This window comes from Coregonus clupeaformis, unplaced genomic scaffold, assembly GCF_020615455.1.
Source record: "Coregonus clupeaformis isolate EN_2021a unplaced genomic scaffold, ASM2061545v1 scaf0104, whole genome shotgun sequence".
Classification (NCBI taxonomy): domain Eukaryota; kingdom Metazoa; phylum Chordata; class Actinopteri; order Salmoniformes; family Salmonidae; genus Coregonus; species Coregonus clupeaformis.
In genome coordinates this window covers 573,022-600,630 of record NW_025533559.1, presented here as the reverse complement: position 1 = coordinate 600,630, position 27,609 = coordinate 573,022, and the positions used below count along the sequence as shown (strand labels likewise).

At 42.5% G+C, this 27,609-nt stretch overlaps 1 protein-coding gene across 2 annotated transcripts in view; it reads right to left on the bottom strand.

Moving 5' to 3' along the window:
- The window catches only part of LOC121549120 (glutamate receptor ionotropic, kainate 2), a 192,226-nt gene extending 167,940 nt beyond the window's left edge, over positions 1–24,286 (bottom strand). For both annotated transcript variants that reach the window (XM_041860975.2, XM_041860976.2), the window contains exon 1: positions 23,776–24,286. In XM_041860975.2, the coding sequence (XP_041716909.2) occupies positions 23,776–23,896 (121 nt within the window). In that variant the 5' untranslated portion in view covers positions 23,897–24,286. The remainder of the gene's footprint in view (positions 1–23,775) is intronic.
- Between the last annotated feature and the right edge of the window lie 3,323 nt (positions 24,287–27,609).

The following is a 27,609-nucleotide window of genomic DNA, read 5'->3' as shown; positions in this document are numbered from 1 at the left end:
GTCCTATCCCTCTAAGGGTGTTCTTCATGCACTTTGCCAAGGGGCCGTCCTAACCCTCTTCAGGTGTTCTTCATGCACCGAGCCAAGCGCCCATCCTAACCCTCTAAGGAAATCCTCAGAGAACGTTTGATTACATGACCGTTATTTAACTGCTCATTAGAGCCTGCTGAGTGATCATGTTTAAGGTGCATATGCAGGGACTGAAAGGAAGTCACTCCACATGATTTTTGTATAGAAGTCAGACTATTGTACTTGAAAATGTACAGTGCAGTAAGAGAACTGTGTTAATATAGTCAGTCTCAAATGGTTTGCTGTCTTCCAGTGAAACAGTCCTGCCAATCCCTGTCAAAAGTGCAGTGGCACCTGTCACCACTATGCAAGGTAGAGTGCGCACACACACACGCACACACACACAGCGTGACTTTAACCGAACCTGACAGCAAGCCGTATTAGAATCCAAGGAAGCTGTGACTAATTCAGCAATCTGAAACCTGCTTCGTACAAACCCAAAGAAGGGTAAACAGTTTTACTCTCAGTAGAATGGTAGACACACTGGACCCAGGCATGTGACACACAGACTGCCTTCAATGCAAGACAACAGTGCAACAGAGGACATTAATCAGCTTCGACAGCCAAGTCATCAATTAAAGCATTTCATGAACTTAAATGGTCCCAAGGCACATCCCCCTGAGGAACACCACAGCTTCACCCAGAACCCAGGTGTAAAAGGCAAGCCATTGATCACATTACATTTGCTAGTAGCCGCTTACATCAGACGTGCTAATTTGCCAGGTTGTGTCTACCGCATGTTAATTTGCCAGGCTCTCTCTACAGTATGTTTTCTAACTTGCAGAGACACGGTAAATGTGCTCGACATTTTGTGTGCTAATTTGTCGAGCAGGGACCCTTTTGGTGCTAATTTTGCCTAAATGCTGGGAAGGTACCACAGTCTTGTTAGTGCCTTGAACATTTCTGAAGTCTCTGAAGATTTGAGGCTCGAATTCATCGGCTCCCTGTTTCTCACTTCTCCTCTGTTGTCAGTCTCTCCATTCTCTTTCTGCCTCTTCGCCTCTCTCCTACAGTAGACACACACAAGCATGTACGCACAAACACACATTCTCTATTGATCCAAATGTGCAGGCACACTAAACAATTACCAGCTCACCAGCTGTGGTACATTACTTCAATGTACCACAAATGAATAGATAGATAGTAACCTCTTCATTGTGCTGTTCAAAGTATTGTAGGCCTGGAACAAGAATACTTTGGGACATATTTAGATATTCCACAACATTATCATTCTGCAACTACAGCTGGTGCAGTTTCACAAAAATGCACACACGACACAAGCAAACACGTACACACACACACACCATAGATGCAGTAATTCACAACGACTGTGATAGTTGCACGTGATAAATGACAATGTACTGTATATGTCATGAGCCTTTTTTCATGAGCATAAATCATAAATCACCATAATGTATTTTTACCAAAAATATGCTGTATTTTGCTTTGGGTCACATTTCCAGGGCACTCTGAATGAGCAGACCCAGCTGTAAAACACAATGTTCTCTCCCTCTTTCATCTTGTTATCTTTCCCTCTCTGCCTCTCCCCCTCCCTATTTCCTCTCTCTTTTCCCCCTCCGCTTTTTCTCCATAAACCTATAAAAAAATAAAATTAAAATAAAATCCTTCCCTTTCTTCCACTGCTCTTCTTTTCTCTCCTGCTTTCCCTCTCTATCTCTGTCTCTCTACCCTTCCACCTCCTTGCGGCTGGGTCTCATCTGATGGTGGCAACAGCAGGTGACAGATGGCGACCTAGCCACTACTGCTCACTGTAAAGCGAGTTTTAACCAAACTTAAGCGCGTGTGAGAGATGCTAATTACTCGCTGCAGCCTAGGAGGGCCACTGACTCCAGCGCTGAGAAGAAAATGTGTGTGTGTGTGTGCGTGCGTGTGAGTGACAGATTTAAACTGTAACCCACCATTCATCCAGGTGAGTCTACATGACAACATTATGTCCACTTTATCGCCCCCCTTAGTATCCACTATAGTCCACTATGAAGCAGTGAGCATCCCTATAACTCCCATATATGGAATTTGTCTAACTCCCCTAAGCCAAATCTGGACTGTACAGTACCAGTCATCCAGCTGAACGGATCAATGGTGAGCAACCCTTATTGTTCCCCTGATTCACATACACTTTTATACTTCTTCACATTCTAGATCTGGGACCCTATTCACAAAGAGTCTCAGAGTGCTGATACAGTGGGGGAAAAAAGTATTTAGTCAGCCACCAATTGTGCAAGTTCTCCAAATTAAAAAGATGAGAGAGGCCTGTAATTTTAATCATAGGTACACGTCAACTATGACAGACAAATTGAGATTTTTTTTCTCCAGAAAATCACATTGTAGAATTTTTAATGAATTTATTTGCAAATTATGGTGGAAAATAAGTATTTGGTCACCTACAAACAAGCAAGATTTCTGTCTCTCACAGACCTGTAACTTCTTCTTTAAGAGGCTTCTCTGTCCTCCACTCGTTACCTGTATTAATGGCACCTGTTTGAACTTGTTATCAGTATAAAAGACACCTGTCCACAACCTCAAACAGTCACACTCCAAACTCCACTATGGCCAAGACCAAAGAGCTGTCAAAGGACACCAGAAACAAAATTGTAGACCTGCACCAGGCTGGGAAGACTGAATCTGCAATAGGTAAGCAGCTTGGTTTGAAGAAATCAACTGTGGGAGCAATTATTAGGAAATGGAAGACATACAAGACCACTGATAATCTCCCTCGATCTGGGGCTCCACGCAATATCTCACCCCGTGGTCAAAATGATCACAAGAACGGTGAGCAAAAATCCCAGAACCACACGGGGGGACCTAGTGAATGACCTGCAGAGAGCTGGGACCAAAGTAACAAAGCCTACCATCAGTAACACACTACGCCGCCAGGGACTCAAATCCTGCAGTGCCAGACGTGTCCCCCTGCTTAAGCCAGTACATGTCCAGGCCCGTCTGAAGTTTGCTAGAGTGCATTTGGATGATCCAGAAGAGGATTGGGAGAATGTCATATGGTCAGATGAAACCAAAATAGAACCTTTTGGTAAAAACTCAACTCGTCATGTTTGGAGGACAAAGAATGCTGAGTTGCATCCAAAGAACACCACACCTACTGTGAAGCATGGGGGTGGAAACATCATGCTTTGGGGCTGTTTTTCTGCAAAGGGACCAGGACGATTGATCCGTGTAAAGGAAAGAATGAATGGGGCAATGTATCGTGAGATTTTGAGTGAAAACCTCCTTCCATCAGCAAGGGCATTGAAGATGAAACGTGGCTGGGTCTTTCAGCATGACAATGATCCCAAACACACCGCCCGGGCAACGAAGGAGTGGCTTCGTAAGAAGCATTTCAAGGTCCTGGAGTGGCCTAGCCAGTCTCCAGATCTCAACCCCATAGAAAATCTTTGGAGGGAGTTGAAAGTCCGTGTTGCCCAGCGACAGCCCCAAAACATCACTGCTCTAGAGGATATCTGCATGGAGGAATGGGCCAAAATACCAGCAAGTGTGTGTGAAAACCTTGTGAAGACTTACAGAAAACGTTTGACCTGTGTCATTGCCAACAAAGGGTATATAACAAAGTATTGAGAAACTTTTGTTATTGACCAAATACTTATTTTCCACCATAATTTGCAAATAAATTCATTAAAAATCCTACAATGTGATTTTCTGGACATTTTTTTCTCATTTTGACTGTCATAGTTGACGTGTACCTATGATGAAAATTACAGGCCTCTCATCTTTTTAAGTGGGAGAACTTGCACAATTGTTGGCTGACTAAATACTTTTTTCCCCCCACTGTATACAGTATGTTCAGCTTTGCCTTTTAGATCGTAATGATTAAGATTATATGGACAGGGAGGACCTGGTCCAAGATCATCACTCCTATTCCAAGACGCTTTTTGAAGACGGACCTGATGAAAGACTAATGGAGAAATGGACAACCCTCCCTAGTGGCCAACTCCATTTAAATAGTGCTGTGTCACAAAGCTCGTCCCTCGCAATCTTACAGTGTGTCGGAATATTTCACCTTGTCAGGAAAAAAATGACAATATCTGTCACTAGGTCAGTGTGTGTGGCAGGGGAATCTATCTCTATCTCCCTCCCTCGGACTCATCTCTTCACACCCCTCTCTCTCCATTGCCCTCTCGTTCAGACTCTCATCAAAATGGGCCATTATCATACTCTGGTCCATTGTTAACATTACACAAAGCGACTGTAAAAGTAGACTTCTGCTCTCGTCGCAGAGTCGAAGCCAAAGGTCAATTATTATTTCGGGAGGAAGCTTGTTTAATGTTCACAGCTGGCCTCCGGACGTATCAACGGCCGGCGGCGAGGGGAAGAGTAAAGGAGATTACTGTAGAGTAGTCCCCATCTTGACTAGAGGAGATAATTATCAGATAAGGGGAACAGTAATGGTGATGGGGATGACTACAATCTGAGGGCTCTGGTTTTACAGTCCAAAATTGAGGATTTAAATGGAGATTAGGATCTATGCGCCAATAATTAATTGCAGATAAGATTTTTTAAAAGAAGGAACTTAAAAATGGTTAATGCGGACTTCATCCTAACTTGAGATCATTTAAACGTTCATGTATTCATCAAACGTCTTTACAGTAGATCAATGGGAGATTTGCATGTTCATCTCAAATTAAGATTCAGTCCAATAGGACAAAGAAAAGAGAACAATCTCATTTGTGAGTGGAGTGGGAGAGGGGACAAAGAGAAGGTGAGCTGAGAGAGAGAAAGGAGGACAGATAGACAAAGACGAGAGGGGTATGAATACAGACAGACAGAATGAGAGACACTAGCTAGGTTTCCATCCAATTTGTGACAGATTTTCATGTGAACATTCTAAAATCTGAATAAAAACAAGTTTTCTCACCAGATTGTCTTGTTGCGGAAAAAAGGCTGTGCGTGATGGCGTAGTGCACATTTAAATACCTTTTGCTGTTAAATTCCCATGTACCGAATAATAAAAGCAAGTTAAATGGGTTTCCATTGCATTTTCAACTATACTGATGGTTTTCTTATGAAAACTGTTGTGTTATATAGTGAGTGTGCCCACTCTGGTATTGGCACGTGCCCTCTAGCCAACAGCTCGTAGATACAGTGCGGGTATAACCTACATGAGGAGATTATTATGGACAAAAAATAGAGATTCTTTTTATTTGTCAAATGGCAGCCAAACATTGATGATCATGTCTCCAGAATAAGACCCTCGATATATATTGGAAAGGAGCATCAAGCTCATCACCTTGCACTTTCACCACCCTGTGAAGTTAATTTTAACTTATTTCATCTGTAGCCTAATAAACTGCATGCTTTCCCGACGAGGCGTAGTGGGAGGACCACACAACATGTCATTGCATGACTCCAAGTTTACTTCGATATGATGGTTATTATATCAATATTTGCGCATAAAAGCGTTTCCACCGATATTTCTCGCATAATTTATTTTGCAGACACAAAAAGATCCCACCTTGTCTAGCGTATTTTGTTTTGTCGACATATGAAAATGTCTGTTTCCATCAGGCCTGCCATGATTTTTTTTATCCAACATGTACTTTACTCGCATAAAAAGGTTGGATGGAGGTTAGAGAAGGAGAATAAGAGACAAAGAGAGAAAGAATGAAAGAAAGAGAATAAGTCAACCTTTCTCTAAATCCCCAGGGTTATTGATTAACTGATGAAGGTCCCTCTCCCTGGCTTTCACAGTCCGTTTCCGTACAGAGCATTAGACGTGTTTGCAAAATAACAAGACGATGATGGCAGTTTGCAAACCCGAGGGAAGGAGCTGGGTAGATGGCAAGAATGTCAAGCCTGTAAAAAAAAGCAAACAGAAACCACTGAGAGCGAGGAAGAGTCAGAGAGAGAGAGAGAGAGAGAGAGAGAGAGAGAGAGAGAGAGAGAGAGAGAGAGCGAGGAGAGATTGTGTGTGAGAGAGAGAGAGATTGTGTGTGAGAGAGAGCAGAGAGAGAGAGAGAGAGAGAGAGAGAGAGAGAATGACAGAAATAGAGCAAAGAGAGCAAAGAGAGAATACATGGGAAGAGAGGTCAGAGGCAGACAAAAGGCAGTCAATTAAAGGGGAGAAATGGATGGCCTATTAGCCCTGAGAGGACACCTGCATCACCCTCTTCCGCTCTCCTCTCTCTCCCTCTTTCTCCCTTCTTTCCAGGGGAAGAAAATATCAGCTTTTGGCACTGGTTCATCCGTCTCACATCAGAACACTGTTGTACACAACAATTAACTAACTGTACTGTAAAACTCAATGCTGTCACACTGTGTGTGTGCTTGTTAGCATGTGTGAGCACACGTGTCTGCATGCATCTCTGTGTATGTGTGTGTATCAAATTGTCGATACTGTAAGCAATTCACACAGTCTTCTTCAATAGGGCATGTGAGGACAGGCTGGTTTGTAAGGACACTACAAGCTGGTGGAACTGGAGTTTTTTCCCCATGTTGTATTTACGCAGCATGGAGAAGGAAATGTGTTTGTCGATACTTTTTGTGGCCCACTTAACCAGTTAGTCACCCAGGAGATGCTCTATTACATTAGCCAAACGACACAGTGTAGAGATATACAGCATAATAATAGACTAGCTATGTATTTTCTTTTTCATTAGCCAAACTACACACTATCCACCATAAAGACATGTAAAAACTTCAATTAAACGCACATAAAGCTGCCTGTCCCTTTTAATAGCTGGGCAACAGCACACATTTCTGCAAATAAACCCCTGTTTCAAATAAACACCGGGTCTAAATGAATTGTTTTCGAGGTTAGCATGAATTACCATAAACTGTTTACCAGGTTTAGTGTTTGATTTGTTACTTTAAATAATTCAGCAATGACTCAAAAAAATATGGCAATCATCTGATTTTAACGCCAGTAAGAAACTGTTAGCCATTGGCTGCTAACACCTGAGAACCGCTAGCTAACTGGCAAGCACAAAAAACAGTTAACAACTTCTACAGACCCCTACAAATCGATTGATCGCTCTCTAGTGGTGAAAGTAAGAACTGCCGAAAATGCACAGTCAGAGGAGAATAATTATTCTCAAATCAAATCAAATTTTATTGGTCACATACACATATTTAGAAGATGTTATTGCGGTTGTAGCGAAATAATTGTTATTCTGTCAAGGAAAGTTATTTTTTTATAGAGGCATACTAAGACAAAAGAAACATGACACAGTGGGTAAATTATAACGCATTAGTGCAGGAAATGATGAAATGTATTAAAATGATGGAAGTGAATGATGGAATTAAACAATTAACTATGCAAATTAGCAAATTAGCAAAAGCTGTGTGCATTAAGGAAACAGACGCCTGGCTGAAATAGAAGCCTGTCTCTAAAAAGCGCCTGTTGTGTTCAGTGATTTAAGCAAATAAACGCCTGGGCTATTGATTGAACTTTTACTGTAAAATACTAGAGTGGAAAGGCATTATCTGGTACATTAGCCAAACTACAACCCGACCAGAGAGATATAAAACATTAAAGTGACTATTAGCCAAATGACACACTCCCCATCATAGAAATATATAATACTAGAGTGGCTAGCCAAACAACAAACACTCGCCAGAATAGAGATATCCAATCCTTGAGTGGCTATGTATTCATTGTTACATTAGCTAAACAACACACTTCCCAACCTAGAGATAAGTCTAGAGTGGCTAATCCAACATAACTCTAGAAGTTTTCTATTTTTTCGGTGGTCAGTTTTTTTTATAGTGCGCTCCTTCCCCCTTCCTCTCTCAGAATCTGTCCCCATGACAAAGAGACACCAAATACTCATTCAAGAACAGGCTAAAGATATGAAGTAGTAGTGCGGAAGCTGAACATGAAAGAGAAGAGACAGAAAAATTATAATTCCAAGCCCAGTCACCCAACGGAATTTAACATAGCTTTCAAGGATCGTGGACAATAACATTGCTATCTGATTGATTTCAGTGAAAGGACACATTTTGAAGTGAGCCTCCCCAATATGGCTTTCTAGTGAATATATGTTTTTCTGTGGCCTTAGGACACAAAAACAACATTCAGTACAGTACATCACCCTATTGGCACTGTCAATGATGGTGAATGTTCTGCCTTTCACTCTCTCAGCCGTTACACTCCTTTACTTCCTCCCTCCTCCATCTCTCATCCCTTGCTAATTTAGACCACTAAAACTGAGGGTGAGTCATCATTCTAACCCTGGCTTAAGGAGGGATTCAGTGGCTGCGTCACAAATAGGACCCTATTCAACCAGGTTCCTTACTAATTAATTACCTTAATTCATCAATCAAGTACAAGGGAAGAGCAAAAACCAGCAGACACTCAGGCCTCCATGGAATGAGTTTGACTCGTGCCCTACATAGTGCACTACTTTTCACCAAAGCCTTATGGGTGCCCAATAGGGAATAGGGTGCCAATTGGGCGTGTGTGTGTGTGTGTGTGTGCGTGCGTGCGTTTATGCACTTCCTAAGTGCACATACATACCCATTGTTACTACATGACTAAATACCAAGATAATATTATTCTAGTATATTCTTCACTGACATTTTCAACCTCTCCCTGACTGAACACCTCGCTCTGCAACTGAATCCTGGATTTCCTGACAGGCCACCCCCAGGTGGTGAGGGTAGGCAACAATGCATCCACCATGCTGACCCTCAACACGGGGGCCCCTGTACTCCCTGTCCACCCACGACTGCATGGCCTCACACAACTCCAACACCATTATTAAGTTTGCCGACGACACGACGTTGGTAGGACTGATTATCGACAACAATGAGACTATAGGGAGGAGGTCAGAGACCTGGCAGTGTGGTGCCAGAACAACAACCTCAACGCCAGCAAGACAAAGGAGCTGATCGTGGACTACAGCTAACGGTGGGCTGAGCACACCCACTTTCATTTCGATGGTGCTGTAGTGCACATCACTAAGGATCGATCATGGTCCACACACACCAACACAGTCGTGAAGAGGGTACGACAATGACTTTTCCCCCTCAGTAGACTGAAAAGATTTGGCATGGGCCCTCAGATCCTCAAAAAGTTTTACAGCTGCACAATTGAGAGCATCTTGACTGTCTGCATCACCACTTGGTATGGCAACTGCTTGGCATTCGACCACAATACGCTACAGAGGGTAGTGCGTACAGCCCAGTTCATCACTAGGGACAAGCTCCCTGCCATCCTGTGGTCCTCTGTAGCTCAATTGGTAGAGCATGGCGCTTGTAACGCCAGGGTAGTGGGTTCAATCCCCGGGACCACCCATATGTAAAAATGTATGCACACATGACTGTAAGTCGCTTTGGATAAAAGCGTCTGCTAAATGGCATATTATTATTTAATATCCAGGACCTCTGTACCAGGCGGTGTCAGAGAAAGGTTCTAAATATTGTCAAAGACTCCAGCCACCCAAGTCATAGACTGTTCTTGGTATCGATGTACCAAGACTAGAACCAACATAACCCTGAACAACCTCTACCCCCAAGCCAGAAGACTGCTAAATAGTTATTTAAATACTCACCCGGACTATCTGCATTGACCCTTTTTGAACTAACTTTTTGAACTCATCACTTTATTGCTAGTTATATGTACATATTACATTTACATTTAAGTCATTTAGATCTTATCCAGAGCAACTTACAGTTAGTGAGTGCATACATTATTAATTTTTTTATACTGGCCCCCCATGGGATACGAACCCACAACCTTGGCGTTGCAAACGCCATGCTCTACCAACTGAGCCAAATCCCTGCCGGCCATTCCCTCCCCTACCCTGGACGACGCTGGGCCAATTGTGCGCCGCCCCATGGGTCTCCCGGCCGCGGCAGGCTACGACAGAGCCTGGATTCGAACCAGGATCTCTAGTGGCACAGCTAGCACTGCGATGCAGTGCCTTAGACCACAGCGCCACTCGGGAGTCGGGATATCTACCTCAATTACCTCGTACCCCTGCACATCGACTCAGTACTGGTACCCCGTGTATATAGAGTTATCGTTACTCATTGTGTATTTATTATTACTTTTATTATTACGTTTATTACTTTTCTATTATTTCTCTATTTTCTTTCTCTCTGTATTGTTGGGAAGTAAGCATTTCACTGTTAGTCTACACCTGCTGTTTACGAACCATGTGACTAATAACATTTTATTTGATTTTAATAATGAAATCATAATCATACGATCAATATGCAGGAAATTATTCCTATAAACAAACACATGGCCCAAAATGCCATAGATGAGCTACTCTGTGAGGTATTAATACTAACGCACACGTGCACACACGCACGCACGCACACACACACACACACACACACACACACACACACACACACACACACACACACACAGTAATAATAATAACAGAGCAACACACAACATTATAGCCAACCTCCAATTAGTGTCATTATCCACTCAGATGACAGGCTATCTTCTCTGAATTAAATGTTTGCTTCTCCCTCCAAAGCAAATCACTTCGCTTTTAATTACTCCCACAAAGCTGTTATAGAGTACATAAACACACACACACACACACACACACACCCTCTACAGCACGGTCTGAGCTCCGACACATACAACACTGTGTACATGATGCATCATCTCAGACTCTATCAAACTAACACATGCAGCAGAGTACATACTGTAGATCTGTGTACATAGATTACAGTAGCAAGAAGTCCATGTGTAAACCTGATCTATAATGCATGAGCAGACCTCAAACACACACACACATACTCATGCATACACACATCTAGTTATACTCTATGTATGCACACACACACACACACACTGTTCTTCACACATTCTCAATGATTCCTGAGATTATATCTCTCTCTTCACTGGTGCTCACTATAGCTCACTGTTCTCCCTCCTCTCACTTATGTACACTCTCCTGCCATCTCCCGCACTCTCTTTTTTCCCTATTTTGCTGTCTCTCTCTTTCACTGTCTCCTCTCTCCCTCTCTCTTTGTCTCCTCTATCCCTCTGTGTCTGTGTCGCTGTCTCTCCTCTGTAACTTTAGGGAGGTTTCATGAGCATGGTATGTGTGTAAATAATGTTTGGCTTATACGTGAGGATGTCTCAATAAAGAAAATATTCTCTCTCGCTCTGTCCGTCTGTCTGTCTGTCTGTCTGTCCGTATCCCTCTACCCTCTAACCCCTCCCCAGGTTGCCAGTACACCACATCACACATGCAAGACAGAGAGAGAGAGAGAGAGAGAGAGAGAGAGAGAGAGAGAGAGAGAGAGAGAGAGAGAGAGAGAGAGAGAGAGAGAGAGAGAGAGAGAGAGAGAGAGAGAGAGAGAGAGAGAGCAGGAATGAGCCATCCAAATGTTCCCTCATGTGCCTTCACCATTCCTGACCTTCAGTCGACCCCGAGCCACACACAGAGCCACACTGACGACCAGGGACAGTTTCACTAAAACAATCACACATGACCTCTGACCCAAGAAACGATAGGGACCGCACCGAGTGACAGTGACAAAGAGCAAGGGGCGTGAAGCAGAGGCGTAACTACAAATCACATCTGCGGATGATACAACCCCAATGGAGCAACCAAGCTATCGTCACTGTCTTAAACCATCAGTTGGAAAAGTACATCATTTGCATACATCATTTGATGCATCTAGAGTATCCCTAGAGGGGGTGTTGGGATGTTCACAATCATGGTCGTGTTCATTGAGCATCAAATGGGAAGAAACTGACTAAAATAGTGAGGTACTATCTGGATTCAAATACAGGGGACTAGCTGGACTCCATACTAATCTATAATGAGCCGTTGGCTGATCAGTGAGACGTGGCATCAGCAAAGAGACCTGATGCGACTCTGTCATCAGTTAGACAGCCAAGGTCATGGATCTTAAAAAATGGAAAGGGTGCCTATAAACCTAGAAAGAGTACATTTTATATTGCCACCGTCCTATTTTTGGGGCAGTTAAAACCATGATTTTGGTCAAACAGTATTATCCGCATGATTTCTGTAATAAAAGTGTCTGCCCCTGTGTCTGTGCCCTTGCTGGGGCCTGCTGTTGTAAGGAGCAAGACACTCTCCTCTCCCCCCACGTACTCGATGAGAAAAATGCATTTAAAATTTCAAATTGCAATTGTGGGAAAAACACAGCTTTGGAAGATTTGTCCCCTTATCCCTGTCGAAGAGAGGAGGCTCTCAGCTTTCTGTAGGTATAATTTGTATTTCTCAACTCTCAATATTCTGCAATTATTTTACAACCAACGTATTTGCTAAGGCTTTGAGATATGGAGTGGCAATCACTGGATTAGGTTGCACATCAAAATATCTTGAATCATTCATTCTTGCATGGAAGTGTTAGATGAAAAAACATATTTATTGAATAGCTCAGCAGTCTATTTATTAGACTACTTAATAAAATCACTATGAATGACTTTATAAGATGATTACTCATGATTTGGGTCCGACCAAATCATGGGCTGGTGCCACCAACTGTAAAAGTTAGTGGCACCACTGACACCAGGGGAAAATGTTAGTCTGTAATAGTAATGAACACTTAGGGTAGGTGATGATTCAGGGGAACACGTACAGTATGACAGGCACTTATTTGCACTATAGTCCAAGTGGTTAGCTTGGCTTTTATAATGTAAATGGCTTAAGCCAGGGTTCCCCAACTGGCGGCCCACGGGCTGAATTTGGCTCACGGCTGGTTTTATTTGTCCCCCCAAGTTTTCTGAGCAAAATGTTTTATAATAATTGCATTTTCATTGTTTGACATTAAAGACTCTAAAAACACCAGGAAATCAGCTGATTTTAATTTAGGAAATCTGTTCCCAAGTATTCCCACGCATAATAGAGAGATGTGATCGTGTACAAATAATAATAATTGATTGAATTTATAAAGCACTTTTCTACAAACTGAGGTATTCAAAGCGCTTTACATAGTTGGGGGAAACTCACCTCATCCACCGTCAATGTGTAGCACCCACCTCAGTGCTGCACGTTGACCATTTTTGCGCAATAACTCTCACCACACATCAGCTATCATGTGGAGAGGTGAGGAGTGATATATGACCATTAGGAATGAGGGGGATGATTAGGTGGCCATAATGGAATGTGGTCAGGTTGGGAATTTAGCCATGACACATACTCTTACAATAAGCGCCATGGGATTTTGAATGACCACAGAGAGTCAGGACACCCGTTTTAAAGACACCCTACGCAGCACAGTGTTCCCAAAAGTAATCAAGGTTTTAAATTATTATATATTAGTCAAACATTATGTTGCAGTCCAAAACTATATGTTTTTATTATGTTCTGACCCCCGACCAGCCGTTCAAGAAGAAATTGGCCCCCAGCTGAATCTAGTTGATGATCCCTGACTTAAGCAGACAGAAAGACAAACAGACAGACAGACAGACAGACAGACAGACAGACAGACAGACAGACAGACAGATAGAGAACAGGAAGGAGAAGCACAGCGTGACCGCAGAGAAGATTCTGAGACAGATAGACAGCACAACAGGGAGGGAAACAAAATGGCTAGAGCAGAGGCACAGTTATAGTGGTGAGTTGTATCTCTGGTGGTGTTTTTACATATTGTATTTGTTTTAAACATGAGGTGGTTGAGGCCAGGCAACACAGGCTGGAAATTACATTTTTGCATCTATTGTACCAATCAATTTTGAAATGTTTTGGTTTTTCGGTCCATTTATATTAGTATTTTCAAAAAGTAAACATAAAAATGTAAGGAAACTTTATGAACATTTTTTGTTTTTTTTGTTTATCATACTACCGTCATCACCATTTTAATGAATTTTAACCACTTAAAAATGGTGGCCCAGCGGTCTAAGGCATTGCAGTGCTTGAGGCGTCACTACAGATCCGGGTTTGATCACGGGCTGTATCGCAGCCGGCCGCAACCGGGAGACCCATGAGGCGACGCAGAATTGGCCCAGCGTCGTCCGGGTTAGGGGAGGGTTTGGCCGGCCTGGATGTCCTTGTCTCATCGCGCTCTAGTGAGTCCTGTGGCGGGCCGGGCGCATGCACACTGACACGGTCGCCAGTTGTACGGTGTTTCCTCCGACACATTAGTGCGGATGGCTTCCGGGTTAAGCGAGCAGTGTGTCAAGAAGCAGTGTGGCTTGGCAGGCTCGTGTTTCGTCCTTCGCCTCTCCCGAGTCCATAAAGGAGTTGCAGCAATGGGACAAGACTGAACTACCAATTGGATATCACGGAAAAGGGGTAAAGAAAATACAAATATATATAACAAAAATAACAAAAGATAAACATGTAGGCTGACTTTATCCAGTGTCCAAACAAATGGATTTGAGCGATATGCAAATATGCACATATTTAATGAGACATTGCCTCATTTCCATATTTTCTTAAAATATTTTAATTACACATTCAACTGGTAAAAGTTGATTGTGTTATGAGTAAGGGAAGAAAAAATACTATGAGGGTGTGGTACCTGGCCTTAAAAAAGAGGAGGAGAACCCTGGTACAGAAATGGTTGAGAAACGCTGTACTGTACTGACAATGTTATGTGTCAGCTAGCACTACTGCCTGTGTCTAAGTAGGATGTGTAGGTATGTGTGGGGATATGTGTGTAAGGCTGATGGCCCGCCGGGGGGCCCGTCAAATTTTTGTCCCAGCCACTTCCTGTTCATTTATGTGACCTATCAACTAACCAGAAAGTACTTCATCTTAATCCTTTAGCAATGCAACTCTACCTAATTCACATTCAAACAAACAAAACCCTAATCACCAAAACATGCACTCCAATATTTCTAATTTCACAGCTTACAGATATTTCACATTTCAAAATGGCAGTAGGGAAAGTGTGCCGCCTTCAATTAATCGTCATAGAAAAAAGCCACCTTTCTTCTATCCAATGCATAACACACACACACACACACACACACACACACACACACACACACACACACACACACACACCAAGGGCCCCTTCAAAGACGAAGGCCCATAAACACATTTAGAGAAATCCATCTTGATCGTTCTCATTCAGTTAGCTTCAAAAGCCTTACGCTTGGCACCTCAAATTAATGCAACGCAGATCCCCTTCTTGAAAGCCTCGTCTGGGGTATTTTTAAACCGTGGAAATGATTTGCGAGCGTAGTGAGGAGATTGTATAACATTTCTATAAGCGAGTGAGCTGCGAGCGCAGATAGTGCGGAGTGACACATAAATAAGCTATTTTAAGCAGCTTTGTGCCTATTTAAATGTACACTGAGTGTACAAAACATTAAGAACACATTCCTAACATTGAGTTGCACACCCCCCCTTTTATCTTCAGAACAGCCTCAATTCGTCGGGGCATGGACTCTACAGGTGTTGAACGCGTTCCACAGGGATGCTGGCCCATGTTCACTCCAATGCTTCCCACAGTTGTGTCAAGTTGGCTGGAAGGCCTTTGGGTGGTGGACCATTCTTGATACACACGGGAAACGGTTGAGCATGAAAAGCCCAGCAGCGTTGCAGTTCTTGACATACCGGTGCGCCCGGCACCTACTACCATAACCCGTTCAAAGGTCTTGCCCATTCACTCTCTGAATATCACCCCTTCATCTACACAAATTGAAGTGGATTTAACAAGTAACATCAATTGCAGATCATAGCTTTCACCTGGGTTCACCTGGTCAGTCTATGTCATGAAAAGAGCAGGTGGTCTTAATGTTTTGTACACTCAGTGTATTTTGCTGTGAAAGGTGCTGGCAGTGAGCCACAACACGGGGTAATATCTATAATGCCTGCAATCCCAAACTAAACTCCAATGAGCAGCTGATCATTCAGACTGGCGGCGCAAAAGCAAATAAAGCCAATTAACTATCAACTCCCTCCCTGAATTAATTTCCCCACCCCTTTCAACCTCGCCTCTCTCACACTGTATTCCCCAAAGTGAAACGGAACAGAGGGAAAGGAAAAGTATGGGGATGACTAACAGCTTTGGAAAAAGGATCATAAATATGTAGGTCTATGGATGATGCCTCAATTTAGATCAGCCATATGCAATGTATCTGTGCTTGGTTGGTTATTACTTAACATGCTACAGCTACACTGTGTGCGTGCATGTGTGCATGTGTGCATGTGTGCATGTGTGCTGAATTTGGCATATGCCTTTATCGAAAGCAACAAAAAAAACTGTCAAGGTTTGACAAATGTTCTGTTTATTTGGCACATTAGGGATTCATAAAACATGCTTTTATCCAAAGCAACGTGCAGAACTATCAGCATGAGAGACACATATACAAATGTAAATGAAATCAAATGTAAATGTGTGTGTGTGTGTGTGTGTGTGTGTGTGTGTGTGTGTGTGTGTGTGTGTGTGTGTGTGTGTGTGTGTGTGTGTGTGAGTGCGTGTGCGTGTGCATGTGCATGTGCGTGTGTGTGTGAGTGTAGGTAGTGGGGCAGTGGAGGGACACAGCACCTCAGGACAACTGACCTCTCTGTACACAGACTCCACCAGGAGGACTAGCCAGGCAGGAAATGATGAACAAGCAGATATAGTGATAGAGTTGAGGCAAGGAAATTTTATTATTGGTTCTGGTTTTCTCATTCGATTTCTCTCTCTTGCTCTCTCTCTCCATATCTATTGAAAACAGCAGAGAAAACACCATCTCATATCAGCTCTGTTTTTGATCCTAGCTCCTCAAGATTCTTTATGAAATAGGGATATCCTCCACAACCAGACATTCATATTGCACTCTTACACAGTATGAGCAACAGAAATATGGCAATTAAAACACCATAAATATAAAACTACGAGAATATATTTTCTGAAAATAGTCTCAAGGGAAATAACAAACGGTTTCACATAGTCTAACTTTTTCAATGTTGCCTCAAAATTATGAAATATTAATAGGGCCTGCTCGCGGCCGAGACAAGTCGCTGTTCATGGTGCTGAACCGGGCGTTCCCGCTTGTAGCTGTTCCAGCGGCACAGTATGCCCTGTGGCGCATTTGCGCTCTGACCCCGTCCATAAGGAAAATGTCCTGTCGGTCTGATGCTGCAGGGCCGAAATCCGAACGAGCATGCCGCTTAGCCCTGAGCAAGAGATCTCAAGGATGGCCATGAATCACCCGCGTAGCCGGAGATGTACAGTAGGGAAAAAAAGTATTTAGTCAGCCACCAATTGTGCAAGTTCTCCCACTTAAAAAGATGAGAGAGGCCTGTAATTTTCATCATAGGTACACGTCAACTATGAAAGACAAATTGAGAGAGAAAATATCCAGAAAATCACATTGTAGGATTTTTAATGAATTTATTTGCAAATTATGGTGGAAAATAAGTATTTGGTCACCTACAAACAAGCAAGATTTCTGGCTCTCACAGACCTGTAACTTCTTCTTTAAGAGGCTCCTCTGTCCTCCACTCGTTACCTGTATTAATGGCACCTGTTTGAACTTGTTATCAGTATAAAAGACACCTGTCCACAACCTCAAACAGTCACACTCCAAACTCCACTATGGCCAAGACCAAAGAGCTGTCAAAGGACACCAGAAACAAAATTGTAGATCTGCACCAGGCTGGGAAGACTGAATCTGCAATAGCTTGATTTGAAAAAATCAACTGTGGGAGCAATTATTAGGAAATGGAAGACATACAAGACCACTGATAATCTCCCTCGATCTGGGGCTCCACGCAAGATCTCACCCCGTGGGGTCAAAATGATCACAAGAACGGTGAGCAAAAATCCCAGAACCACACGGGGGGACCTAGTGAATGACCTGCAGAGAGCTGGGACCAAAGTAACAAAGCCTACCATCAGTAACACACTACGCCGCCAGGGACTCAAATCCTGCAGTGCCAGACGTGTCCCCCTGCTTAAGCCAGTACATGTCCAGGCCTGTCTGAAGTTTGATAGAGTGCATTTGGATGATCCAGAAGAGGATTGGGAGAATGTCATATGGTCAGATGAAACCAAAATAGAACTTTTTGGTAAAAAACTCAACTCGTCGTGTTTGGAGGACAAAGAATGCTGAGTTGCATCCAAAGAACACCATACCTACTGTGAAGTATGGGGGTGGAAACATCATGCTTTGGGGCTGTTTTTCTGCAAAGGGACCAGGACCACTGATCCGTGTAAAGGAAAGAATGAATGGGGCCATGTATCGTGAGATTTTGAGTGAAAACCTCCTTCCATCAGCAAGGGCATTGAAGATGAAACGTGGCTGGGTCTTTCAGCATGACAATGATCCCAAACACACCGCCCGGGCAACGAAGGAGTGGCTTCGTAAGAAGCATTTCAAGGTCCCGGAGTGGCCTAGTCAGTCTCCAGATCTCAACCCCATAGAAAATCTTTGGAGGGAGTTGAAAGTCCGTGTTGCCCAGCGACAGCCCCAAAACATCACTGCTCTAGAGGAGATCTGCATGGAGGAATGGGCCAAAATACCAGCAACAGTGTGTGAAAACCTTGTGAAGACTTACAGAAAACGTTTGACCTGTGTCATTGCCAACAAAGGGTATATAACAAAGTATTGAGAAACTTTTGTTATTGACCAAATACTTATTTTCCACCATAATTTGCAAATAAATTCATTAATAATCCTACAATGTGATTTTCTGGATTTTTTTTCCTCATTTTGTCTGTCATAGTTGACGTGTACCTATGATGAAAATTACAGGCCTCTCTCATATTTTTAAGTGGGAGAACTTGAACAGTTGGTGGCTGACTAAATAATTTTTTTCCCCACTGTATCTCCTGCGTATCTCTCCCAAGCTATTGATGCAAGCAACCACGTGCGCTGCCTGCAGAGCCAGCCTCCCTGTCAGACAACGTGCGAGACTGGAAATCGGTGAGCGCGCAAGGACATGTAGGAGAAAGCTGCAGCAGTAACACAAGCACATCCCGTTGCCATAGTGGCGCCTTGTGCAGAGGCGGGCTGACTTTTAAAAAGGAGCCTCAGGGGGGATTGAGATTGTCAGAGGGTTTTGTCAACATAAAATGACATACACTTTGAGGAACGGCATCACTCGAAGACGGTCTCGCAACCATGCAACCAATGACTGACAAGACATTGGCTATTTAGGCCTATATATGTTATCAAATTATGCTAGGCAACCTTTTCAATTAATGAATCAAAAACTAGCGCCCCTTGAGTGATTTATTGAGCCCTGACTCCCGGGCAATGTTTACATTTACTGCAGAGGACATGTTGGGGTGTCAGCAGTTTAAAAGGGGATAGAGATAGTGAAGCCTCCTGTGTGTTGGGAGATAGTGTCTGTGTAGGTGTAGGTTACTAGACTACCTTAGAACCACTAATGCTCATTATTGGTCTGATGGGAATTTCAAAATGAGCTCATCTTATAGGACTAATACATCCTCCAGAATAGAAGTTTACTGCAAGTCAAGCAACATTATAATGTTAATGCCAATCATGTCACAATGCACTTTTACCAGTTGAATGTAGACACGAATATAATACTTTTTTCTATGAAAATAAATCTGAAATATTTTATTAGAATATGCAGATGAAGAAATACCTCATAAAATATGTAAAATGCATTCTTAGCGAAAAAACAATTTTTAAATAACAAAATGTTATCTAGAATACATTTTTTTACAACATATCAACAATTCCCTCTGGGCAACTCCAGAGAATATTTCTAAGAATAACCACAAATAATTTGGTGAATGCAGATGCTTCTGAAGCTGAGAAAAATGAGTTGGCGTGTGGGAATAGCCTGACTTTCCGGAAATGGATGTTAAAGACAAGTACACTGAAATTAGACTACCAAACACTTATTTAGACCCAATCACCATCTCTTCAATGTAAGTTACTAAATATAGTCCAGTTTGTAACATTCTCTATGAAATTGGCTTTTTTACATTATGTGTAATTCAATGTAGTAAGCTTTGAAATGATAGATGTATCTCAATTTTAAAGTGGTTAAAATTCATTTAAAAAACATGTATAAAGGTAGTATGATAAACAAAATAAAATATTTTACTTTTTATCTTTTATATATATAATATTAATGGACCAAAATACCAGCAAATCTCAAAATGGATAGGTAGATACAAAATGTCATTTCAGCCTGTGGTACCTTGCCTTAAGGGAACCCCAAAGCAATTGATAGCTGTTATAAACAATGATTCTGGAGCTTTTGGTAGCTTAGTTGCTGTGTTCATTTAGCCTATACTTTAATTGAATTGTATGATTTGATTTGGTGCTATGCCTCAAGCTGTTGCATATATATATGGACTATTTGGATTAAACAAGTTCACATTTTAGTGATTTAGCAGACGCTCTTATCCAGAGCGACTTACAGTTAGCGAGTACATACATTTTCATACTGGCCCCCCGTGGGAAACGAACCCACAACCCTGACAGAGTTAGCAAAATAAGGGAACCCAACCATTCATCTCATGTTATTCTACCAACGCTCTCTGGTTCTCAGTGAAAGGGGCACTAATACACACCATTCAGGGAATATGCTTGTTTGTTTGATCGTGGTGTAATATCCATTGCTCGTGTTTCTTGGCCCAAGCAGGTTTCTTCTTATTATTGGTGTCCTTTAGTAGAGGTTTCTTTGCAGCAATTCGACCATGAAGGCCTGATTCACACAGTCCCCTCTGAACAGTTGATGTTGAGATGTGTCTGTTACTTGAACTCTGTGAAGCATTTATTTGGGCTGCAATTTCTGAGGCTTGTAACTCTAATGAACTTATCCTCTGCAGCAGAGGTAACTCTGGGTCTTCCATTGGCGGTCCTCATAAGAGCTAGTTTCATCACAGTGCTTGATGGTTTTTGCGACTGCACTTGAAGAAACGTTCAAAGTTCTTGAAATGTTCCGTATTGACTGACCTTCATGTCTTAAAGTAATGATGGACTGTCGTTTCTCTTTGTTTATTTGAGCTGTTCTTGCCATAATATGGACTTGGTCTTTTACCAAATAAGGCTATCTTCTGTATACCCCCCTACCTTGTCACAACACAACTGATTGGCTCAAACGCATTAAGAAGGAAAGACATTTCACAAATTAACTTTTAAGAAGGTACGCCTGTTATTTAAAATGCATTCCAGGTGACTACCTCATGAAGCTGATTAAGATAATGCCAAGAGTGTGCAAAGCTGTCATCAAGGCAAAGGGTGGCTATTTGAAGAATCTCAAATATACAGTGGGGGAAAAAAGTATTTAGTCAGCCACCAATTGTGCAAGTTCTCCCACTTAAAAAGATGAGAGAGGCCTGTAATTTTCATCATAGGTACACGTCAACTATGACAGACAAAATGAGAAAAGAAAATCCAGAAAATCACATTGTAGGATTTTTAATGAATTTATTTGCAAATTATGGTGGAAAATAAGTATTTGGTCACCTACAAACAAGAAAGATTTCTGGCTCTCACAGACCTGTAACTTCTTCTTTAAGAGGCTCCTCTGTCCTCCACTCGTTACCTGTATTAATGGCACCTGTTTGAACTTGTTATCAGTATAAAAGACACCTGTCCACAACCTCAAACAGTCACACTCCAAACTCCACTATGGCCAAGACCAAATAGCTGTCAAAGGACACCAGAAACAAAATTGTAGACCTGCACCAGGCTGGGAAGACTGAATCTGCAATAGGTAAGCAGCTTGGTTTGAAGAAATCAACTGTGGGAGCAATTATTAGGAAATGGAAGACATACAAGACCACTGATAATCTCCCTCGATCTGGGGCTCCACGCAATATCTCACCCCGTGGGGTCAAAATGATCACAAGAACGGTGAGCAAAAATCCCAGAACCACATGGGGGAACCTAGTGAATGACCTGCAGAGAGCTGGGACCAAAGTAACAAAGCCTACCATCAGTAACACACTACGCCGCCAGTGACTCAAATCCTGCAGTGCCAGACGTGTCCCCCTGCTTAAGCCAGTACATGTCCAGGCCCGTCTGAAGTTTGCTAGAGTGCATTTGGATGATCCAGAAGAGGATTGGGAGAATGTCAAATGGTCAGATGAAACCAAAATAGAACTTTTTGGTAAAAACTCAACTCGTCGTGTTTGGAGGACAAAGAATGCTGAGTTGCATCCAAAGACCACCATACCTACTGTGAAGCATGGGGGTGGAAACATCATGCTTTGGGGCTGTTTTTCTGCAAAGGGACCAGGACGACTGATCCGTGTAAAGGAAATAATTAATGGGGCCATGTATCGTGAGATTTTGAGTGAAAACCTCCTTCCATCAGCAAGGGCATTGAAGATGAAACGTGGCTGGGTCTTTCAGCATGACAATGATCCCAAACACACCGCCCGGGCAACGAAGGAGTGGCTTCGTAAGAAGCATTTCAAGGACCTGGAGTGGCCTAGCCAGTCTCCAGATCTCAACCCCATAGAAAATCTTTGGAGGGAGTTGAAGGTCCGTGTTGCCCAGCGACAGCCCCAAAACATCACTGCTCTAGATGAGATCTGCATGGAGGAATGGGCCAAAAGACCAGCAACAGTGTGTGAAAACCTTGTGAAGACTTACAGAAAAAGTTTGACCTGTGTCATTGCCAACAAAGGATATATAACAAAGTATTGAGAAACTTTTGTTATTGACCAAATACTTATTTTCCACCATAATTTGCAAATAAATTCATAAATAATTAAGTGGGAGAACTTGCACAATTGGTGGCTGACTAAATACTTTTTTTCCCCACTGTATTTGTTTAACACTTTTTTGATTACTACATGATTCCATATGTGTTATTTCATAGTTTTGATGTCTTCACTATTATTCTACAATGTAAAAAATAGTAAAAATAAAGAAAGACCCTTGAATGAGTAGGTGTGTCCAAACTTTTGACTGGTACTGTACATAAAAAGCAAACAGGGCCATTCCCTGAACCATTGAATGATATTAATTGATAGCCTACACTGTAATGGAAAACTGTAATTTATATGGTAATTTTAGGTATTTCTAACACTAAAAAATAACTCTGAAACATTTTACAGCAGCATACTGTAAATTATGGTGCATTGTGGGAAAAGGTCTGTATTTCGAATGGTACTGTAATTCCACCCCACAGAATACAGTACCATATACTGTATCTTTCGAGCGCCAAAAACCTTTTGACAGCTAGTGGCTGAATGTTTTTGTTGTTTCGGTCTCATTAACATATTTTGAGGTGTGATTGTAAGAGGCTATATTTCTTGCACCCGTGGGGGGGGGGGAATGCTATACAAATGTAACTCCTATGTGGTTATAGTGCCCCATCAATTTAAAATGGATAAGGGACAGATTGGAGTGGCAGCTAGTCTTAAACCTTAAATTGTTGAGCATTTTGCCATGTCCTTTTGTCTGATTTATCCTGTAGTTGCTGCCAGTTTGGAAGCCTTTGTTAAGGCCTCTAGAAGTGCAAGTGGTATAAAACACCAAATATTCAACAATATGCTGTAATGTGTAAACAGTTAGCAGCCAACCAGCTTGCACAAACCCCTTGTAATTACAGTAAAATACTGAGAAATACAAACCCATCCCCTAAATGAATTTAATTCATTCCGATAACAGTAGCATTTACTTTTTTTGACAGTATAATACAGTACATTTTAGTTCTGTGCGTCATTACATAGTAAGCTTATTTGCTTGATACCATATTTATTGTACAGTAGGTGTACTGTAATATTAAATACAGAATTTTACTTGCCACCGAACTGCCTGTAAATTACTGTCAAATTCATGGTAACCCCTTTACAGTGTACAATGAGAGGTTCACAAATAGTTGTCTCCTCTACAAACAAGAAGTATCTTACCAAATCTTAAAACGTGTGGCATCCCGCGAGAGTATCCAAGAAACAGCAGCAGAAGCAGGAGCAACTGCCTGAGATTGAACCTGAAAACCAGACTAGTTATCAGCAGGGGGGTAATCTTCATGTTGTTTGTAAAATGCACAGTGGTGATCCCCCGTACGCTTTTGATTCCCCCGGAACCGGAATTTGGTCTACGGTCGTTCGGCAGGGTGACGGCAGCACACTAGCAGGATCACAGCAGGGTCACTCGCGCTTCCCCTAAACCCATGACTCCCTACTTCACTAAGCCAAGAAACGATCCTCCGGTTCACGAGACGGCGGGACATCCATGTCTTGCATGGACTGGTGCCTGGCTGAGGTGAGACACGGGGAGTCGGATGTCCACACCGGAGGAGTGTCGGTAGGGGAGCAGAGGAGGGCGCCAAGCAGAGCGGAATCGCGATAGCAGCCTATGATGCACTTTGGGTTGCATACACTCCTATTATACTGCACTGCTGCACAGCCTGACGTTGAGCCAAGGTTAGTTCGAGCGCGCACCAGAGAGAGAGAGAGAGAGAGAGAGAGAGAGAGAGAGAGAGAGAGAGAGAGAGAGAGAGAGAGAGAGAGAGAGAGAGAGAGAGAGAGAGAGAGAGAGAGAGAGAGAGAGAGAAAGAATGTTTGTGTGCGTGCGTGCGCGCGTGAAAGAGAGATATAGTCAAAGGTTCCGCTGACAACAGTGTGCCACGGATCCTTATCTGCATCCCAAAGGAGCTGCTATTTTACAACAGCATGATTTCCTTCGGCTAATGCCATCCGCCCACCCGTTTCAATTATGTAACGCTTGTGCTGTGCGTTTTTACATCGCACTGCAAGTAGCCTATCCACACAAACCAATACTGTTCCACCAAATCTTAATCAGTGTAATGATGTGTCTGCGAGACGTTACCGGTGGATTTTGCGACTCCACAACAGCTTACCCATTCATAAAAATAATTGCATTGCTGTGTTTTAGCCTATTCATATTCTGGAGAGTAACAGTTCCACATACACCATCACCTTTTACAATGAGTACCCTCATTTCACTCACTGATTGCCCCAATTTGCGACAAAATCAATTGGACCGTCATGCATTCTATGTCTATTTTTCATCAGTAAATGAAAGTGATGAAATTCAATAATAAACGTGATACTTTTAAAACACAAGCAGTTGAGCATCGGTATTTGCAGAGAAAAACGCTAGCGGCCCCTTGACTAGTCATTTCAGTCACCACTCGCTATTCCTCTGCAAATTTCAGCACCATGGACAGCCCGCACTGAACAAGGTTTGGTGGCGGGCTCTGTTAACAAGGTCAATCCGACGTCTGCATTGGCCGTGCAGCATTTAAGGTGATATGGCCTCTGCAGAAGTCAGGACATTCATACTTCTTGTGATTCGCGGAGCAGCGCAGAGCTGTTGTGAAGGAAGTTGTCAAGGAAGTGAGTTTGTGTTCATACAGGACCTCCCGCCCTCAACTACGGTCAACCAATCATGTCAATGCGGAGGTATACGGAGTCCACCGCATTGTTACAAACTTTGAGAGGCACATGGCGATGTGGTATAGAGCTCAATTTGGCCTCTTCCTGCCTCCGGAGGCTCCGCGATTGCGTCACACCATCCATATGGCTCCTCCGACCACATTGTTTGATCAAGCATACATTTGCTCTTAGGAGGTTAGTGCTCCACGGCCAGTCAAGCTCTTCATTAGGCAAAATCAACTACCATTTTGTAATGTGTTTAACCTTCAACTCTTCAGAAATGTGGTTGTCTGTTGGACAAGCCATGAGTGTAAAAAAAGAAGAAGCTTTTATTCAATGAATTGAGTAAGAGACTAAATTGTATGTTTAGAACACATTCCGAGACGAGGCTATTATGATTGTTCACTATTAGTGTAACTACATTTGCTTTCAAGGAATGTGGCAATTTTCTGAACATTGGGCTGTATCATATGAACAATGCACTCTAAGATCAAAACATATTTTCCATCTACGCTTCAGAATCCAATCAATAAAAACTGCTTCCAAGTTTGTATTATGAAACATGCCACGCAGATTTACAGCATATGAAACTATTTGTTGGCCTACTGTTGCCATTGCTGACATTTGATGAAAAAACAAATCGGCCTTTTAACCAAATGCTGAATAATTGTATCTTTCATTGTACAAACCTGAGAGGGGAAGACTTGAGAGAATTGTGAGAGTTGAAATTGGCAGAGAGGAGCAAGTACGTAACACAGCTATCGACATTATGTTGCCGGTGGCACGAATATTTAACCTATATGCACATAACTTCACTTTAGACTTAAAAGCCTTCACTCGTGTGTATTAACCATGTCACAACCGACTCCATCACTAGAAAGCCAAAGCCTTAAGCACTAACTGCATAAAGAGATATCTCCCTGACAACCGATTACAATCTGTGTAGATATAGAAATGCAATAATTGCTAAGCGTTAATGGTTTGCTGTGTATTTCAAGTATCACGTTTCTATGTGAGTACTCCAACTGCAGTTAAAACGGTTGCAGCTCAATCCGCATGGAGTGTACGCGCAAAGGTTATCCAATTTTACAGTGCGCGCATTATCAGCGCCCGGGCCCTGCAAGTGTGCGATTCAGATTTAGCCAGGGCTGATCATGAATCCGCGGTAGGTACAGCAAATAGGCCCTGCTACGAACGAGTGGAGTGGCGATGAGCGGGATCTAATCTTCACCACCGAATGGATGGAGATATGAAATAACTCTTTGATCCTTCCCCCACCCTCCACCATAGCCCCAACCCACGGGATGAACAGTGTCATTGTATGTGGTCTCAAGTGTAAAGGAGTGAATGACTGGCCTGTGTGAGAAAGAGAGATAGAGAGAGAAAGCGACTGTGTGTGTGCGTGTGTGCGTGTGCGACTGTGTGTGTGAAAGAGTGTGTGTGCGTGCGCGCGTGTGAGCGTGCACGTGTTTCCTTGAAACAGCAGCCAAGGTGCAACAAGTGTGGGTTAATCAGATGCAAATCTAATTACATCAACCAAGGCATTTCTTCTTTACCCTTGAGCATTGGGAAAGTCAATGGGTCTCTATTCAAACATATTCCGAATATATAAACGCCTAGATAGTACAAATGTTTTGGCAAAGACACAAGATCGTAAGCTAAGCACTTACACAAAACCAAAAACCAAGATGGATAAAGTGGGTAGTAGTGTCAACGTTCATACGACACTGGGTTTGGAATGTGCCTTGGGTTGCGTGGATCTACACAGACACTCTGACTGCGATGTGAGAATATCAAACACACAGAAGCACTCACCATCCCACCATCTGTTCTACTAGCATAATTATGTAGAAAAGCAGGGTTTCGCTAAACCAGCCGAGCCTCGCACCCACCCATCTTGAAAGGAATGCTTACTGAGCCGAGGTAAGACGACATCGACTGAGAGAAAATTATACTAAAACCGCGACTGATAAATCACCTCTGGTGAAACAGTGTCCTCTGTCATGTAATGGAGGTACTTCAGGTAGGTAGTCATAAAAGCAGATTGGGATCATCATCTGTAGATGAATGTCTGTGCAATGTGCATCCATCCAGCTAGTGTAGTAGGATTGATGGTGGGATTAAGTTTGGGGTATAGAGTTTATGGAGTAGAGTTACAGTGGGGAGAACAAGTATTTGATACACTGCCGATTTTGCAGCTTTTCCTACTTACAAAGCATGTAGAAGTCTGTAATTTGTATCATATGTACACTTCAACTGTGAGAGACGGAATGTAAAACAAAAATCCAGAAAATCACATTGTATGATTTTTAAGTAATTAATTTGCATTTTATTGCATGACAT